The sequence below is a fragment of the Punica granatum genome, chromosome 1 (assembly GCF_007655135.1).
Source record: "Punica granatum isolate Tunisia-2019 chromosome 1, ASM765513v2, whole genome shotgun sequence".
Lineage (NCBI taxonomy): Eukaryota > Viridiplantae > Streptophyta > Magnoliopsida > Myrtales > Lythraceae > Punica > Punica granatum.
In genome coordinates this window covers 4,750,830-4,768,859 of record NC_045127.1, presented here as the reverse complement: position 1 = coordinate 4,768,859, position 18,030 = coordinate 4,750,830, and the positions used below count along the sequence as shown (strand labels likewise).

Here is an 18,030-nt window from a genome sequence, read left to right as displayed (position 1 = left end):
AGCTCCCACCGCTCGACTCCCCGACTCTCTCTTCCTCTCCTCGCACGCGACTCGTCCCCGACGCCGACATCATCGCCCGATTCGGATTCTCCCTCGGCTCGGCCACCCCTCTCCTTCTTCTCCATTTTTTTTTTTTTTTTTCTAATCGGGTCCAGATCCCTGTTGAATAGATACGCCCGGCCCAGTAGACCAACGTGGCCCGGTCCAGATCCCGCGGCCCAACAGCCTCCCCTAGCGGCGGCCCAATCCAGCGGTAGCGGCCCGGTCCACCAGTGTCCGGTCCAGTTCGGTTCGTTCGGTCCACTCGGCCCAGTCCACCCCACTGGATTTCGGCCCGTCACAGCCCGGCCCAACTCGTCCAGCATTTTGTCTTTTATTATTTTTTTATTTACAGAATCACCCATCAACTTCCCGAACTAGGTAAATTCCCGACTTAGTAGCATGTTTAAGGCTCCATTTTGAATATTAATGTTTGCTTTGATGAATATGACGTGAAATAAGCGTTATTGGGTTGCGTGGGTGATCAGATATGTCCCGAACTCGATTTTACGAACTATCTACTTTGTATCATTTCAATTGAGGATGCATTTTTATTTTTTTCAGATCTGTCCCGAATTTTAAAATTTGTTTCATTCAAGTCCCAGCCATTTTTACCATTTTCCAATCAGTACTTGAGGCCCCGTTTGTTTTCCCGAAATTTAACTTTAACTTTAACTCAACACACTACACAACAAAAACACACGTTTTCCAAGTCAAATTTATAACTAAATCTCATTTGTCTTTTTCCACAATCAAAATTAAAATCAAAATCAAAGTAACTTTAACTCTGAATTCAAACGGCCCGTGAATTTTTCAGAATTTTCTAACTACTTCAAGGAACTTTTCAAGTTGTTTCAGTTTAGTCCCGGGGCTATTTTTCACCCTTTTCAGATCTGTCCCGAATTTTAAAATTCGTTTCATTCAAGTCCCAGCCATTTTTACCATTTTTCAATCAGTCCTTGAATTTTTCATAATTTTCCAACCACTCCAAGGAACTTTTCAAGTTATTTCAGTTTAGTCCTGGGGCTATTTTCCGCCTTTTTCAGATCTGACCCGAATTTTAAAATTCGTTTCAGCCGAGTCCCAGCCATTTATAGCATTTTCCAATCAGTCCCTGAATTTTTCAGGATTTATAAACCAGTTCCGGAAACTTTTTATGTTGTTTCAGTTCAGTCCTTGGGGCATTTTTTCACTTTTCAGATCAGCCCGAACTTTTAAATTCGTTTCAAATGAGTCATTGGATTTTTTCAGTAATTCTTACACAGTCCCCAATTTTTCCAGAATTTTCAAATTAGTTCCATGAAACTTTATCCGAATTTTCAAATCAGTCCCTGTTCTTTTAAAATTATTCAAATAAGTCCCTGGACATTTTTTGAAGATACCCAACCCTTTCCTACTTGGATCCCCGACCGACAAGGCGTGTGCCCCGTTTGAATATTTTGTTTTCTGTAATTATACGTATACAACATGATAATACGTACTTTTTGCATGATTTTCCGCTTCCATGAATCGGTGCCGTTTTATCAATTCCGTTAATATTATGTGTGTGTATGTTTGTATGTGTTTATCATGATCATGGCGGCACCGATTGTGTAAATATGTATGTTTGTCGTGTTTGACGTGATAATGTATTATTGATCCGTGTTTAAACGCTTTATTTTCTCGTTTTAATCGAAACCTCACATGAATCGGATAATCATGCAAACTCGACCTAAAATTAATTTTTTTAAATCCCAAGGTGATCGGGAATTAGGATTCGCATCGGACGATCCATCAATGATCAGCTCGACGGTCTGAAACCCGAATATTTAGAGCATTTGGCAAAACATTAATTAATTTAATCAATAATTCCACTAACGGGATAATTGGGATGTTCATGCGATTAATTAACTCACTTGGCCATAATAATTTTGCACAAATTGGTAATAAACCGATAACACGCGTCGATAGGTTGCAAACATGCGTTGGTGCCCTTTTCAAAACTTGCAAATTTTATCAAACCCGAGACACGTGGCTCGAAGTGACATGGATGTCTAGGAAGGACTTGCGCGTCTTGATTCGAGGCCTCACCTGATTTCAGGAAACTCAGGTCGGGGCATGGAAGTTCTTCTTAGATCACTTCTGGACAGATTAATCGATTCTTTGACTTTTTAGGGTTCTTGACAACCCTGGAAGGTCCAGGGACCGATTAGTGCCGGTCATAGGCCGAGGTAGCCTGCACACCGTAATCTCTCTTTCCCGAAAATAATTTTTACCTCAAGGGTAAAATCGTCTATTTGCAACTTAGCGACACCCCTAGAGTTAGAATAAGAGAAACATTACGGTATCAAGGTAGGGATGAGCTATCTGTCTAGGCGCAAGTTCATCTGCATAGCCCGCTCTATCCAACCGATGAGTTTTTATTATTCTAGCATAATCTCGGGTAATTAGTTCGGGTGGATTGGCTCAAAATACAAATACCGGACTAATTATATACTTGGTTATGACAAAGCGGACAATAGTGGGATAGGCACTAGGTTCTAAGACTTACGGGCGGAACCCGTGTTCGGTAATAACTTATAACAACCGTAGTGTCACAACATAGAATAAATCTTAAAAGCAACCCACAAACACAAGACTTGATAATAGACGTCACGTACATCAGGTCCTCGGAAAATAATGCCAAATGTGAAATACCTTCCCGAGGCTATTCTTGATCGATTCACACTCTGTACCCACTTTGTTTGCTTTAGGGTAGGATTTACATGTCAAGATATCCCGATTAATAATCGGTTAATTCACGTAAATTCGGTAATAACAGAACCTCATTGTTTGTTTATTTGTGCTATTTTGTTACATTCTTGCACTTGTTTGTTATGCGGATCGAGCCCGATCCTTTAGGATACGATCCATAGGGGGTCCAACGCCCCAACCGTAGAACACGGGGTCCAATCCCCTAACACTGAGCGCGCATCTTAATTTCAATTCAAGTATTTTCAAACCACACGGTGAGCACGAGTGGAATAATAACCGAACGCGAACCGACTGTGATTCAGTTGTTGTAATTTGTATTTTATTTATTTGAGAGGACAATATAATGATTCATGTTGTACATTTATTCATGTAAGAATCCCGGTCGGAGAGTGGACGATGGGAGTATTTCTTCGAATTTACAGTGTCAAAACGCGTAAGATGAGCGGAACTTAATTAAGCGGTAATTGAATTAAATGGCAAGCCTAGACAAGCTAGAGTACTAATAGGGCGTGCGAGATATAGGCTCGCACGTAACAGAACCCCCAAATTCGAAACCTCGGGTTCCGCAGACCATATGCATTAGCAAGTAGGTGTACCCGGTACCCCTAGATCCGAATAACTTACCGGTCCTCGACCTTCGGGTCGTAAAATGGCAAATGGCGACTCCTTCTCACGTACGTCCATCGCGCGTTCCCGGAAAGGTGGACACTCCCAAGCCGCGTTGCATAGGCGCGCGCACGCGTGTCCAGACGAGATAAAATTCAGGTGCGCACAATAATAATTAAAGAAAAATAAAATCTATCATTAACAAGGACATAAATACAAACATGAAATGTGCAGCACGTGTTATTACAAAGCATTCTCACTGCATAAATTTTATTTTCGCTCCACACATGGGCAGAAACACACACTCAAACATATATTTCTGGGACCCCGAATCTTATAATTCCACTGCTACATATCTAAGGGAAAAGGATCGATGAACAGGGAAGCAATGCCAACCTTCATCTTGGTCCTTGAATGTTTGTAGATATCAATATCTTCATACCAAACACCCATCATACGGGCGATGTCAATGATCATATGAAGCAGTGGAGCCGAGACGACCGTCTGGTGTAGGGCCTCTTCATTGATGTCTTTCCAGGCATCAATGACATGCTTCCAGAGTTCATGTTTTGCTTCCTCCTCAGTGACTCCATATTGCTTCATGTAGCATTCGACGGCTGAAACCGCTTGGCCTACCTTCTGCTCAAACTGCATGAGCATAAATAATTATATATAAATATCTAGAGAAATCAACTAAGGTCTCCGACATGCAATATATTTATTTCTTTCACACGATGCTTATATACATATATATACGTAATATGTAGGTACTTATATATGATATATATATATATATATATATATTTTCTAATGAAGATGATCAATTCCAACTGTTTAATTGATGTGAAGAAAGTTCCAAACGAGAGAGGCTGCCTCGGGAGTTGCGTCAATTGGTCAACTTAATAGTGCACAAGATTCAAGAGACTCAATGTGAAAAATGTTGAAACAATTCAGGATTTGAAAATAAAAGTTCCAGATTAAAATTGAAGAAATTGACAAATGTTATTTTTGCATTATCTCTCCTCATCTTTTCTCTATGACAGTAACGTTCGAGAGCTTCCTCTTGTCTTAACCATTGTTCTATCCTGTGCATTACACCGGATGATTTTGATGTATCGGTTATAATGTTATTTTAGTTAATTACATTTAGAAAGATAATTTTTCTCGTTTAAAATAAAAATATTTTTTATTATTAAATACAATTTGAAACAAATAATTGTTAGGGTAATTTCGATGACACGCTCTATAATTTGTGAAATGACAAGCGACAACTCTCTTTTCAAAAATTATTCACACATCACCTCTCTTTTCACTAACGTGGCACTAAGAGAACATTTATTTTATCACGTGAATCCCATATACGAAATTGCACAGATCGGCCCGTTATCTGATTTCTTTACCCAAACCAAATTTGATCCAATTTAAGGGGAGGAATCAAAATGAGGGGTAGTGTGTGCCTAATTTTAAAAGTAGGAGATGGTTGGTCATTTTACAAATTATAGGGGGTGTTGTCAAAATTTATCATAATTTTTAATAAAATAGAGTAATTGTTTGCCTAAATTAGTTGGTGGAACCTAAATACCAATTCTTATAAAATTTTTAAAAAATGGGGAGATAAAAATTAAAGAAAGAGTGATTAGTGATCATTATACTAGACCCACAACCTTCCCTCTAACTTGAAAATATTTTTTTTCCTCATATCCTCTTTTAGGAAAAGAAGAATAAGGTGTTGACTTTTGAGTAGCAAAGATACTTAATTATATTTATCCAGAAAAGAAAAGGATATTTAATTATGACAGGAAAAGAAAAATTAACAAGCTGTGATAACTTATGAGTGGCCATGTCGTTTACTAATCGAATCACGATTTGACAACCCCTAACAATCTTCGGAATTTTGAACAGCCATTCAAAGTCATCTTTGGTTACAGCATCCTTTAACCCTACGAAAGCTGTAGCTGATAGGAGTAAACCGCCAGCTGAGACCAATGCGACCTGCATGTACTCCTCCATTGATGGGGTATATTGACGATGGAACCATTTCGCTTCGGCAAAATGTGCTCTCACCATACCTTTCATCTGCCAGAGTCATGCCAAAAGTCAAAAAATTTCAACAAAAAAGCTTACATGCTGTAATGAACAGGTGCTTTAAAAAAAATTAGTGAAGTTGAACTTACCGATTCTATACCAAAGGATATGCGATAAGATCCTACTTCCTCAGGCAACAAGTGCTCAGCTTCTCTATAAACATCTAGCAAGGCCCTGTAACACACTTGCATATAGTCAGGCAGCTCGTCTATGACCTCCATGTCCCACCTAACAACCGAAATGAAAATCATCAATAAAATAATAATTAATTTTTTAGATCTCAAGCTCTATCTATAGCTATCAGTAGCCATGTGACCACATGTGACCACGTCATATATATGATACCCATTACATATTACAGTCGATTCTAAGTTTGGGTTATTCGTATGAGAGCCTGACTTTCAACAGCACGGGTAAATGCTTCCAGCTCTTCGAATGTGCCATGGACATCAAAGATATCATCAATAATGGTGATCATGGCAAATACTTTGGTAAATATTATCCTGAAAGATGTGTGCTCTGGCACATAAGCTAGCATACTCCAGAAGTAGCACTCGACGATCCTCTCTCTTATAAAAGGGAAATTCTTCCTGACATCTAGGCTCTTCCACTACCTAAGTAATGGACATGGTTGAAAATCATGTCATGCAAATCTAGTCGCAGGTCAAGATAAAAAATGCTTTTCGAAAAGCATTTTCCTTCTTTTCTGCTTTTAAAACCTTAAAATTGGTCATAGGTTAATTAATAGGGCAAATTACAAAAAAAAACCCAAATTTTATAAAAAGTCTCAGTTTTGTCCTAAATTTTGTTTTGTAACAAAAAAAACCATAAGTTTTCTAAAATGTCTCAAAAATGACCTCCGTTATAACTTCCGTCAATTTTTGCTGCTGATGGTGGGTCCCTTTAACAGTCCACGTAGGTCACACGTAGGCAAAAATTGACGGAAGTTATAACGGAGGTTATTTTTGAGACATTTTAAAAAACTTATGGTTTTTTCTGTTACAAAACAAAATTTATGACAAAATTGAGACATTTTACAAAATTTGGATTTTTTTTTGTAATTTACCCTAATTAATATGCAATGCAGACAGATCTAGAAATAGCAAATTCAAGCGAAGAATACTGACATGCGAACGGCTAAATTGTCACTACATATTTTTATAGGATGAAATGAAGATGATTTGTGAAAGAAAAGTATGGAAAGAAAGCTAATTACAATATATATATATATATATAGACATAATTACGTACGTACAAAAGATAAAATTAAATATAACTATATATGATATATCATTAACCTCACGATGCAGCCTAGTTTCCTTTGGTGCAGCGTCTGTAGCAGGTTGAAATCTAACTTTGCCAACTTCAGGAGCACTTCATTGTGTGAAGCTTCTTCTTCATATATTTTAATATATTTTCGTGAATCTAGTTTTATTAACCCCTTACGAATGTTAAACTGCCTTTGGGAGCGGCTTATCTCATCTCTAATTAAGGCAGGGCCGAGCTTCTCATTCGTGGAGGCAAGGTGGGTGAGAGTGAAAGCTAGGGCTTCCTCAAGAACATCCTCTCCGTGAGTCCGGAGATGGCTAGCTTCATATAAGCTCAGCAAACCTCTCACGTCGGTTTCAAGTGACTCATCAAAGTTTCCGTCCGGACCCTTGAACTTGCTAAACGCACCTGCATGAGTGCACATATGCACGCACTTTGGCATAAATCAAAAGACAACTGACCTGGAAACCCAAAGCCACCTTAAGCCACGTTTAACTATTATAATTGATTACTGAATCCGTACTGCTATTTATCTTGTAACCCTGCTGCCTTAGCAACCTGAACATGAGGGCAGTGGTGTAAAGATCACTGGCAAAGCTTGGACCATCCACAGACTCGATGCTTCTCTCGTGAACTTGCTTCAGAGCTTCATCAATCTCTTTCTCAAAGTGATAACCGATGCCTAGACGTTGAGTATGATTGACCAAGTTTAAGGGCAGGAAATCCCTAATTTTGATTTCTTGCCCTAATTTTGATTGCAGATGGGGGAGGGAGGGGATGATAGTGACGACGTCGTTCGACAGGGGCGGGGGAGAGGAACGACGTCGCCGTTTGGTTGGGGGAGGAGAGTGGGGCGAGGACGGTGTTGTTTTGGGCAAGTAACCTTTTTTTTATATAAGAAGAACAAACAACGTTGCTCTTGAGCAAGTGCCACATTAATCGGAGTCATTTGTCCACTAGATGCCACATAGGCGTCCATTTCATTTTTTCGTAACGGCACTGACAGAATTTTGACGGTAGTATCAAAACGTTATGGATTCTGATCTTTGAATGATCGTTTTGTTCAAAAAATTCTTTCAAGTAGTAATTTATTAGTTTTAAAATCTTTCAATGACCATTTTACTAGTTTTCTCTAAAATCTATCATTAACGAGGACATAAATACAAACATGAAATGTGCAACACGTGTTATTACAAAGCATACTCACTGCATAAAGTTTTATTTTCACTCCACACATGGGCAGAAACACACACTCAAACATATATTTCGGGGACCCCGAATCTCATAATTCCACTGCTACATATCTAAGGGAAAAGGATCGATGAACAGGGAAGTAATGCCATCCTTCATCCTGGTGCTTGAATGTGTGTAGATATCAATATCTTCATACCAAACACCAATCATACGGGCGATGTCGACGATCATATTAAGTAGTGGAGCCGAGACGACCGTCTGGTGTAAGGCCTCTTCATTGATGTCTTTCCAGGCATCATTGACATGCTTCCAGAGTTCATGTTTTGCTTTCTCCTCAGTGACGCCATATTGCTTCATGTAGCATTCCACGGCTGAAGCCACTTGGCCTACCTTCTGTTCAAACTGCATGATCATATATATATATATATATATATATATATATATATAAATCAATTAAGGTCTCCAACATGCAATATATTGATTTCTTTCACATGCATGCTTATATACATATATATATATATATAATATGTAGGTACTTATATATGAAATATATATATATATATATTTTTTCTAATGAAGATGATCAATTCCAGCTGTTTAATTGATGCGAAGAAAGTTCCAAATGGGAGACGCTGCCTCGGGAGTTGCGTTAATTGGTAAACTTAATAGTGCACTAGATTTAAGAGACTCAATATGAAATATGTTGCAACAATTTAGGATTTGAAAATAAATGTTCAAGATTAAACTTGAAGAAATTGACAAATGTTGAACGTTTGCATTTTCTCTCCTCATCTTTTCTCTATAACAGTAACGTTGGAGAGGTTCCACTCGTCTTAACTAGTGTTCTATCGCGGACATTACACTGATTGGTTTTCATATATCGGTTATAATGTTATTTTAGTTAATTACATTTAGAAAGATAATTTTTCTCATTCAAAAAAATATTTTTCATTATTAAATATAATTTGAAATAATAATTTTTAGGGTTAATTTCGATGATACCCCCTATAATTTGTGAAATGGTTAAAGACAATCCTCTTTTAAAAAATTAACCACACACCACCCCTCATTTCATTGAAGTGGCACCAAGAGAACATTCACTTTGCTATGTGGATCCCATGTACCGAACTGTACAGATCGACCCATCACCTGATTTTTTTATTCGAACAAAATCTGATCTGTTTTAAGAAAAAAATAATGGAAATCAGCGAAATGAGGGGTAATGTGTGGCTAATTTTGAAAGGAGGGGATGTCACTGGCCATTTTACAAATTATAAGAGATGTCGTTGAAATTTATCATAATTTTTTATAAAGTAGAGTAACTTTTTGCCTTATTGAGCTGGTGGAACCTGGATACCGATTGTTATAAAATTTAAAAAAATGAGAGGAAAAAAATTAGAGAAAGAGTGATCAGTGATCATTATACTAGGCCAACATTCTCCCTTCTAATTGGAAAAAAAAAATGATGAGTCCTTGTGTACCTCATTGTTCTTTTCCTCCTATCCGCTTTTAGGAAAAGAAGAATAAGGTGTTGACTTTTGATTAACAAAGAAACTTAATTATATTTACCCAAAAAAGAAGATACTTAATTATGACAGGAGAAATAAAATTTAACAAGTTGTGATACCTTATGAGTGACCATGTCGTTTACTAATCGAATTACGATTTGACAACCCCTAAGAATCTTCGGAATTTTGAACAGCCATTCAAAGTCATCTTTGGTTACAACATCCTTTAACCCTACGAAGGCTGTAGCTGCTAGGAATAAACCGCCACCTGAGACCAATGCGACTTGCATGTACTCCTCCATTGTTGGGGTATATTGATGATGGTACCATTTCGCTTCAGCAAAATATGCTCTCACCATACCTTTCATCTGCCAGAGTCATGCCAAAAGTCAAAAAGAAAACAATATATATGGGTTTCTCTGATCTCAGGAAAAAAAATTTCAAGAAAAAGCTTACACGCTGTAATAAACAGGTGCTTTAAAAAAAATTAGCGAAGATGAACGTACCGATTCTATACCGAAGTATATGCTATAAGATCCTACTTCCTCAGGCAACAAGTGCTCAGCTTCTCTATAAACATCTAGCAATGCTCTGTAACACACTTGCATATAGTCAGGCAGCTCGTCTATGACCTCCATGTCCCACCTGACAACCGAAATGAAAGTCATCGATAAAATAATAATTGGTTTTTTAGATCTCAAGCTCTATCTATAGCTTTCACTAGCCTTGTGACCATGTCATATATATGATACCATTACATATTACAGTCGATTCTAAGTTTGGGTTATTCGTATAAGAGCCTGACCTTTCAACAGCACGGGTAAAGACTTCCAGCTCTTCGAATGTGCCATGGACATCGAAGATATCATCAATAATGGTGATCATGGCAATTACTTTGGTAAATATTATCCTAAAAGATCCGTGCTCTAGCTCATAAGCTAGCATACTCCAGAAGTAGCACTCGACGATCCTGTCTCTTGTAAAAGGGAAATTCTTCTTGACATATAGGCTCTTCCACCACCTAAGTAATGGATATGGTCGAAAATCATGTCATGTAAATCCAGTCGCAGGTCAAGACGAAAAATGCTTTTTGAAAAGCATTTTCCTTCTTTTCCAGTTTTTAAAAACTTAAAATTGGTCACAGGTTAATTAATATGCATGGCAGGCAGTTTGGAATGTTATTATGATCGCTCAATCAGCAACGAATCTAGAAATAGCAAATTCAAGCAAAGAACACTGATAGACGAACGAGTAAATTGTAACTACATATATTTATAGGGTGAAATAAAGGTAATTTGTGAAAGAAAAGTATGGAAAGAAAGCTAATTACAAGATATATATATGTATAGACAGACATAATTACGTACGTACAAAAGATAAAATTAAATATAACTATATATGATATATCATTAACCTCACGATGCAGCCTATTTCCCTTTGGTGCAGCGTCTGTAGCAGGTTGAAATCTAACTTTGCCAACTTCAGGAGCACTTTATTGTGTGAAGCTTCTTCTTCATATATTTTAATATATTTTCGTGAATCTAGTCTTGTTAACCCCTTACGAATGTTAAACTGCCTTTGGGAGCGGCTTATCTCATCTCTAATGAGGGCAGGGCCGAGCTTCTCATTCGTGGAGGCAAGGTGGGTGAGAGTGAAAGCTAGGGCTTCCTCAAGAACATCCTCTCCGTGAGTCCGGAGATGGCTAGCTTCATATAAGCTCAGCAAACCTCTCACGTCGGTTTCAAGTGACTCATCAAAGTTTCCGTCCGGACCCTTGAACTTGCTAAACGCACCTGCATGAGTGCACATATGCACGCACTTTGGCATAAATCAAAAGACAACTGACCTGGAAACCCAAAGCCACCTTAAGCCACGTTTAACTATTATAATTGATTACTGAATACGTACTGCTATTTATCTTGTAACCCTGCTGCCTTAGCAACCTGAACATGAGGGCAGTGGTGTAAAGATCACTGGCAAAGCTTGGACCATCCACAGACTCGATGCTTCTCTCGTGAACTTGCTTCAGAGCTTCATCAATCTCTTTCTCAAAGTGATAACCGATGCCTAGACGTTGAGTATGATTGACCAAGTTTAATAGCTCTCTCCGGTTATCATCGGAAGCAGCAACTTCAAATATCCTCTTCACCTCGTTCTTCAAGTCTTCAATTTGTTGCTTTGACGTGTCATCAAAGTCCATCTACAAAAAAGTATGGGAAGAATGATATATACATACATGCATATATATATATATATGTATATATATATACACACACATATAAAAATCACCCAAAATATAAAAATCAATTGTCATGAAGTCCTCTACATCTTTGTGTGTAATTCTCGGGGCTGTTTTCATTTTTCCTTTTATATATATATATGTATGTATGTATGTATGTATTTTCTGTTGAAGCTTATTTTCTTAAGTCCATTGGAAATTTATAGGTCATTAGTTCTTCCGGGTGGGTCTGGCAGTAGTGGTCGAGAGGATGAGGCATCCGCCTGGAGCTAATAATACCATTTGGGAACATATATTAGGAAAATGTATCATGTCACTATATATATAAATATATATAATCGTACATATATTTGAAAAAAACACGGAGCTTTTGTAATCGTACATACATACAGCGCGTGTACAAAATAGGTCTCTATGTATATATACTTTACCCTTTCTTGAGAAGCATCGTCTGAGAGGAAAAAGTCTCCCCACACACTAGGATGATAGTCTGCACGACGACGTTCAGCAGCTAAGGATGGAAGTTGTTGATGAGCAGACATCTCACTCATTCTTAATTAATCAGGTGTAGCTGAGGGACTCTACTGCAGGAAGATTGCAAATTTTTGGAGCTGATGAATTGATTAAAAGAGTCTTGGTGGGACGGGAATTTATAGGACCGGCTTGGAAGTTGGAACGCACATATTCACACGGAATGTTTGTCACTGTGAAAAAGCATCTTTCTAATATATATATATATATATATATATATATCCGAATTTTTACGCCACCACGTCATCAAAAATAAAAAACGAAGCTCTCTCGCTCTGCCATGTTGTCACTTATGTGTTAACATCCCGTTTTGGTCCACCGATACTCGAAGATCATCAAGATAACCAAAAAATGTATTTCTGTTCAAGAATAAAATCTTATGTAGGTGCAACTCCCAGTTCTTTCTCTTCTTTTTTCAAGTCACAATCAGAAAGGCTGAAATTCGGTTCATGCATCTGGAAAGCGCTAGTTCAAATGCCGCTCATAACAAGGCCTTTGGTCATAGAATATCTCGGCGCCTTTCGTTTTCTCGTTGTACGGATTCCTATCCCATTTTTGATAAAGATGGAATAGGATCCATGTTGGCAGCCGAACTTCTCTGTCTATTTATCATCAACTTGATGAATTAATTTCAACATATAAGGCTCTCCTATTATATTCTTGCAAAAAATGGCAAGTACAACATATGAAATTTTGTGGCGCACACAATTGATCCCGAAGAGTAAGATACGAATTATTAATATTCGAAACCGAAAGCCGTGGATAAAGAGGAACCCACATCTCTGTACCGTTTTCTTCGGTGAGTACAACTACCTTCATGGATCCCAGAGCCAAGTTCTATATTTTTATATCAAGATTTGATGAGTCAGGGACATTTCAACATAAAAATCACATCGAGAGCCCATTCGAGCATAAAGATAAAATTCGTGGGAGCTGAGGTGTCCAAACAGTGAATAGAGCAGCTCGAGCATGGGATTTGATGGATCATATCATGATCAATCTGAACCTAAAAGGGTGATTCCCATATGTTTGACCTAGGAAATCGAGTTACATTCGATTTTGGGGGTCACTTGTCCCAAGATTCAATGCGAAGAGAGTTATGAATTTTCAAGTGCACTATGCACGAGACAGTTAAACCGAGACAGGTTCCGCTTGTTGAGGGAGAAAATCCATAAAAAATTCATTTTTTCGTATTTTCAAGCATTGCCAACGTCGTTAGATTTTGAGCTCACCGAAGGTTCATAAAGTCAAAGAAAATGGGATATGTTTTGAGTTCGATTAGTACAGAATCGAAGATTTCCTCACAAATCAGAAATAAATCACTCGGTTTTGGCCAGCTGTTGAAGAAAAATTGTTTTGGATACTTCCCGAGGTTGAATGATCTTGAAATTTTACAAGTATGAGCCCAACCCGTGTAGAATCAAGGAAAAATATCACATACACCGAAAAATTCATGAGAAGTTGATTAAAAGTTCGGATATCCAGATCATCTCCATGAACCGTTGATCATAGCCCTGCATCCTCCTTTTCTTCTGTTTTTTTTCTTCTTCAATGGCTGAACAAGGTGGAGAGCAAGCAACTCTTTCATTTCCTTTCTTCTTCTTCTCCTTCTCCTTCACGCCATCTGCTGCTCCTCTCCCATCCCTTCAAATGCTGTTGATGTCACCCTCTTCCTTTTGTACCCTTTGCTTTTCCTTTTTACACCTGATCGACAGGTGTGTTGACTAGTTCCCCAGTGCACTGTTTTGATCCCATGCACCAAACATGATCGCTATTTTATTGAAATTGGTCAATAAATTCTAAAACAATAACTTTCTAAATATAACTAAAATTTCCTTGGATGCATAATAAATACTTTTAAAAAGTTTCAAAAATATGAAAAAAAATAAAAATAAAGAAAACAATTAAAAAGTTTCAAAAATTCATGTAGCATTCTATTGCCGAAGCTACATGTCCTCTCTTCTGCTCAAACTATACGTAATTTCATAAACAGAAATTATGAGATTAATTTTCTTTCGTATGACGCTCATTCATAGCCAGGTCTTCCCAATAATCCAAACGAATTAGATATTAGTTAATTTGGGTGACAGGAAAACGGTATTTATATATGGATGAAATTTCATTTGATTATATGTGCACCTTGTGAGAGACGATGTCGTCCATGAGTCGGCACACGATCATCGACCCACGAAGGATCTTGGGGTCGCTTAACAGCCATTCAAAGGCATCCTTGGAGGCAACATCTCCCATTCCTAGGAAAGATGCGGTCGCTAGCATCCCGTAGGCTGTTGTTTCCATCGCAAGGGGCATGTACTCTTCCAGTGTGGGGGTGTAGTTTTGATGGAACCAGGTTGCCTCTTTGAAGTAGACCTTTGCTTGATTTTTCATCTGATTTAAAAATCCCCAATTTAATAAATTTCATTGCTATTAATTACGCGCTAGCGTGTGTATATGTAGACACATTCACGAGGCTTACAGCTTCTTTTGCATAAAAGAGGCGGTACGTCCTTCCTTGCTTAGCTAATGTTTTCTCGAATTCTTCATAAGTGTCTAGTAGTGCCTTGTAGAATATCTGCATGTACTGCGGGAGTTCGTCGATGGCTCCAATGTCCCACCTAGTAAATCAAAGGAGGAAATTAAAAAATTAGGAATTTTAACCAACCTTCATACGCGACCGGCAGATCATTATACCATTACAATTATTTATGTTATAACCTAACTTTCTAGCTAGTTCATTTTACACAACAAAAGATAAGGAATTATATTAATCTATATCTATATATATATATATATATTAAAACAAAGCATGAACCGAATTCTCACGCCGCCACATCATCAAAAATAAAAAACGAAGCTCTCTCGCTTTGCCACGTCATCGCTTATGTATTAGAGAAATTTTTTAAGAATATAAAGCAGAATATATATCAATTCTTACAAATATATATTGCATGGCCATATAAGTAGCAAGCACATTCAAAAAAAACATATATATATATATATCAATTATTTTGCATATATATATAAATATATATGAAAGCATGGTACGAGGTGGACCAGACCAGGTGATCTCGGAACGCTCCGTTTCTGAATGAAATTTTCTCGATTTTTTGAGTTTTTAAAATTTTAAAGTATCTTTATTATGAAATTAGTAACAAAATCTTCTGAAATTATTTTTAGTTATAATATTTCATTTAAAAAGACTGAAAATATCATAACATCTTTTGTATACTACAGTGACTGCATGTTAAAATGGTTCTGGGCCAACACAACTAACGTCGGGCCAAGTCCGACGAGCCCTAAATTTGTAAGTCGGCTCTAATTTGCAAAAGCCGACTCCACTGATGTCGGCCCAGATGTCGGTTTTGCTAGACCCGACGTGCGTAGTGTCGGTTTTGCTTGAAAAAATCCTGACATGTAAAACGTCGGGGCTGTTCGTGACGAGACCGGCGTCAACGACGTTGACTTTGAGTGTCCTTTCCCGACGATTTCTGGACGTTGGCTTTTATCCATTCAAACCGACATTTCTTTAACGTCGGCTAATTCTGGTTTTTGCCGACGTTTTCTGACAAACCTCGGCAAGGATCTCCCAACAGGGTCAACAACGACAGAAATGGAAACATTGGGAGTTACGTCGCCGGTGTTTTTCCCACGTTTTACGCGTTGCCTAAAGCCATAAAAAAACGTCGCGAAAGGACCTTCTCCCTGTAGTGGATTAACCTGTCAATTGCATCAGTGAAGAGTTGCAGCTCTTTGGGTGTCCCAAAAACATCATAAGTATCATCCATTATCGAAAGCAGGGAAATGACTTTGGCGAGCATCATCCTTGGTAGTGAAAACTCCGGCTCAAAATATACTCCCAGGATCCAGAAATAGTTCTCGGTAACTCTATCTCTTATGTACGGGAAGTTCCTCTCGACGTCTATCTCTTATTATGATCGCTCAATCAGCAACGAATCTAGAAATAGCAAATTCAAGCAAAGAACACTGATAGACGAACGAGTAAATTGTAACTACATATATTTATAGGGTGAAATAAAGGTAATTTGTGAAAGAAAAGTATGGAAAGAAAGCTAATTACAAGATATATATATGTATAGACAGACATAATTACGTACGTACAAAAGATAAAATTAAATATAACTATATATGATATATCATTAACCTCACGATGCAGCCTATTTCCCTTTGGTGCAGCGTCTGTAGCAGGTTGAAATCTAACTTTGCCAACTTCAGGAGCACTTTATTGTGTGAAGCTTCTTCTTCATATATTTTAATATATTTTCGTGAATCTAGTCTTGTTAACCCCTTACGAATGTTAAACTGCCTTTGGGAGCGGCTTATCTCATCTCTAATGAGGGCAGGGCCGAGCTTCTCATTCGTGGAGGCAAGGTGGGTGAGAGTGAAAGCTAGGGCTTCCTCAAGAACATCCTCTCCGTGAGTCCGGAGATGGCTAGCTTCATATAAGCTCAGCAAACCTCTCACGTCGGTTTCAAGTGACTCATCAAAGTTTCCGTCCGGACCCTTGAACTTGCTAAACGCACCTGCATGAGTGCACATATGCACGCACTTTGGCATAAATCAAAAGACAACTGACCTGGAAACCCAAAGCCACCTTAAGCCACGTTTAACTATTATAATTGATTACTGAATACGTACTGCTATTTATCTTGTAACCCTGCTGCCTTAGCAACCTGAACATGAGGGCAGTGGTGTAAAGATCACTGGCAAAGCTTGGACCATCCACAGACTCGATGCTTCTCTCGTGAACTTGCTTCAGAGCTTCATCAATCTCTTTCTCAAAGTGATAACCGATGCCTAGACGTTGAGTATGATTGACCAAGTTTAATAGCTCTCTCCGGTTATCATCGGAAGCAGCAACTTCAAATATCCTCTTCACCTCGTTCTTCAAGTCTTCAATTTGTTGCTTTGACGTGTCATCAAAGTCCATCTACAAAAAAGTATGGGAAGAATGATATATACATACATGCATATATATATATATATGTATATATATATACACACACATATAAAAATCACCCAAAATATAAAAATCAATTGTCATGAAGTCCTCTACATCTTTGTGTGTAATTCTCGGGGCTGTTTTCATTTTTCCTTTTATATATATATATGTATGTATGTATGTATGTATTTTCTGTTGAAGCTTATTTTCTTAAGTCCATTGGAAATTTATAGGTCATTAGTTCTTCCGGGTGGGTCTGGCAGTAGTGGTCGAGAGGATGAGGCATCCGCCTGGAGCTAATAATACCATTTGGGAACATATATTAGGAAAATGTATCATGTCACTATATATATAAATATATATAATCGTACATATATTTGAAAAAACACGGAGCTTTTGTAATCGTACATACATACAGCGCGTGTACAAAATAGGTCTCTATGTATATATACTTTACCCTTTCTTGAGAAGCATCGTCTGAGAGGAAAAAGTCTCCCCACACACTAGGATGATAGTCTGCACGACGACGTTCAGCAGCTAAGGATGGAAGTTGTTGATGAGCAGACATCTCACTCATTCTTAATTAATCAGGTGTAGCTGAGGGACTCTACTGCAGGAAGATTGCAAATTTTTGGAGCTGATGAATTGATTAAAAGAGTCTTGGTGGGACGGGAATTTATAGGACCGGCTTGGAAGTTGGAACGCACATATTCACACGGAATGTTTGTCACTGTGAAAAAGCATCTTTCTAATATATATATATATATATATATATATCCGAATTTTTACGCCACCACGTCATCAAAAATAAAAAACGAAGCTCTCTCGCTCTGCCATGTTGTCACTTATGTGTTAACATCCCGTTT

At 37.9% G+C, this 18,030-nt stretch overlaps 3 protein-coding genes across 4 annotated transcripts; all 3 read right to left on the bottom strand.

The window, feature by feature from the left end:
- Positions 1–3,726: 3,726 nt before the first annotated feature.
- Positions 3,727–7,711, bottom strand: LOC116192121 ((-)-germacrene D synthase-like). Its single transcript, XM_031520573.1, has 6 exons — positions 7,642–7,711; positions 7,256–7,414; positions 6,903–7,140; positions 5,553–5,691; positions 5,305–5,454; positions 3,727–4,026 (listed from the first exon to the last, which is right to left on the bottom strand). Exons 1-6 carry the CDS (start codon positions 7,709–7,711, stop codon positions 3,727–3,729), a joined length of 1,056 nt encoding a protein of 351 aa, XP_031376433.1.
- A 196-nt stretch (positions 7,712–7,907) lies between these two features.
- On the bottom strand, positions 7,908–12,281 carry LOC116195905 ((-)-germacrene D synthase-like). Of its 2 annotated transcripts, none has more exons than XM_031525323.1 (7): positions 12,105–12,281; positions 11,343–11,634; positions 10,849–11,227; positions 10,240–10,455; positions 9,941–10,079; positions 9,554–9,802; positions 7,908–8,328 (listed from the first exon to the last, which is right to left on the bottom strand). In XM_031525323.1, the coding sequence occupies exons 1-7, from the start codon at positions 12,222–12,224 to the stop codon at positions 8,029–8,031; spliced, it is 1,695 nt and encodes a 564-aa protein (XP_031381183.1). In that variant the 5' UTR covers positions 12,225–12,281; the 3' UTR covers positions 7,908–8,028. The 2 variants fall into 2 exon arrangements, with proteins under 2 accessions (XP_031381183.1, XP_031381193.1); XM_031525333.1 differs by having other exon boundaries at positions 8,203–8,328; positions 9,703–9,802.
- Positions 12,282–14,118: 1,837 nt separating this feature from the next.
- On the bottom strand, positions 14,119–17,798 carry LOC116192091 ((-)-germacrene D synthase-like). The gene is made up of 8 exons (XM_031520528.1): positions 17,622–17,798; positions 16,861–17,152; positions 16,346–16,745; positions 16,202–16,214; positions 15,922–16,127; positions 14,681–14,819; positions 14,344–14,592; positions 14,119–14,175 (listed from the first exon to the last, which is right to left on the bottom strand). Exons 1-8 carry the CDS (start codon positions 17,739–17,741, stop codon positions 14,119–14,121), a joined length of 1,476 nt encoding a protein of 491 aa, XP_031376388.1. The 5' UTR covers positions 17,742–17,798.
- Positions 17,799–18,030: the final 232 nt, after the last annotated feature.

Bases quoted from the DNA above. Each gene is read 5' to 3' on its own strand.
- LOC116192091 (XM_031520528.1), bottom strand. From the start codon at position 17,741: ATGAGTGAGATGTCTGCTCATCAACAACTTCCATCCTTAGCTGCTGAA. The intron at 17,153-17,621 runs GTAAAGTATATA...ACTTTTTTGTAG, and splicing joins ACGATGCTTCTCAAGAAAGG to ATGGACTTTGATGACACGTC. The intron at 16,746-16,860 runs GTACGTATTCAG...GCACTCATGCAG, and splicing joins GGGTTACAAGATAAATAGCA to GTGCGTTTAGCAAGTTCAAG.
- LOC116195905 (XM_031525323.1), bottom strand. From the start codon at position 12,224: ATGAGTGAGATGTCTGCTCATCAACAACTTCCATCCTTAGCTGCTGAA. The intron at 11,635-12,104 runs GTAAAGTATATA...ACTTTTTTGTAG, and splicing joins ACGATGCTTCTCAAGAAAGG to ATGGACTTTGATGACACGTC. The intron at 10,456-10,848 runs GTTAATGATATA...TCCATTACTTAG, and splicing joins GAAATAGGCTGCATCGTGAG to GTGGTGGAAGAGCCTATATG.
- LOC116192121 (XM_031520573.1), bottom strand. From the start codon at position 7,711: ATGGACGCCTATGTGGCATCTAGTGGACAAATGACTCCGATTAATGTG. The intron at 5,692-6,902 runs GTTAATAAAACT...TTCGGTTGTTAG, and splicing joins CAGTTTAACATTCGTAAGGG to GTGGGACATGGAGGTCATAG. The intron at 4,027-5,304 runs GTAACCAAAGAT...ATGCTCATGCAG, and splicing joins TCGTAGGGTTAAAGGATGCT to TTTGAGCAGAAGGTAGGCCA.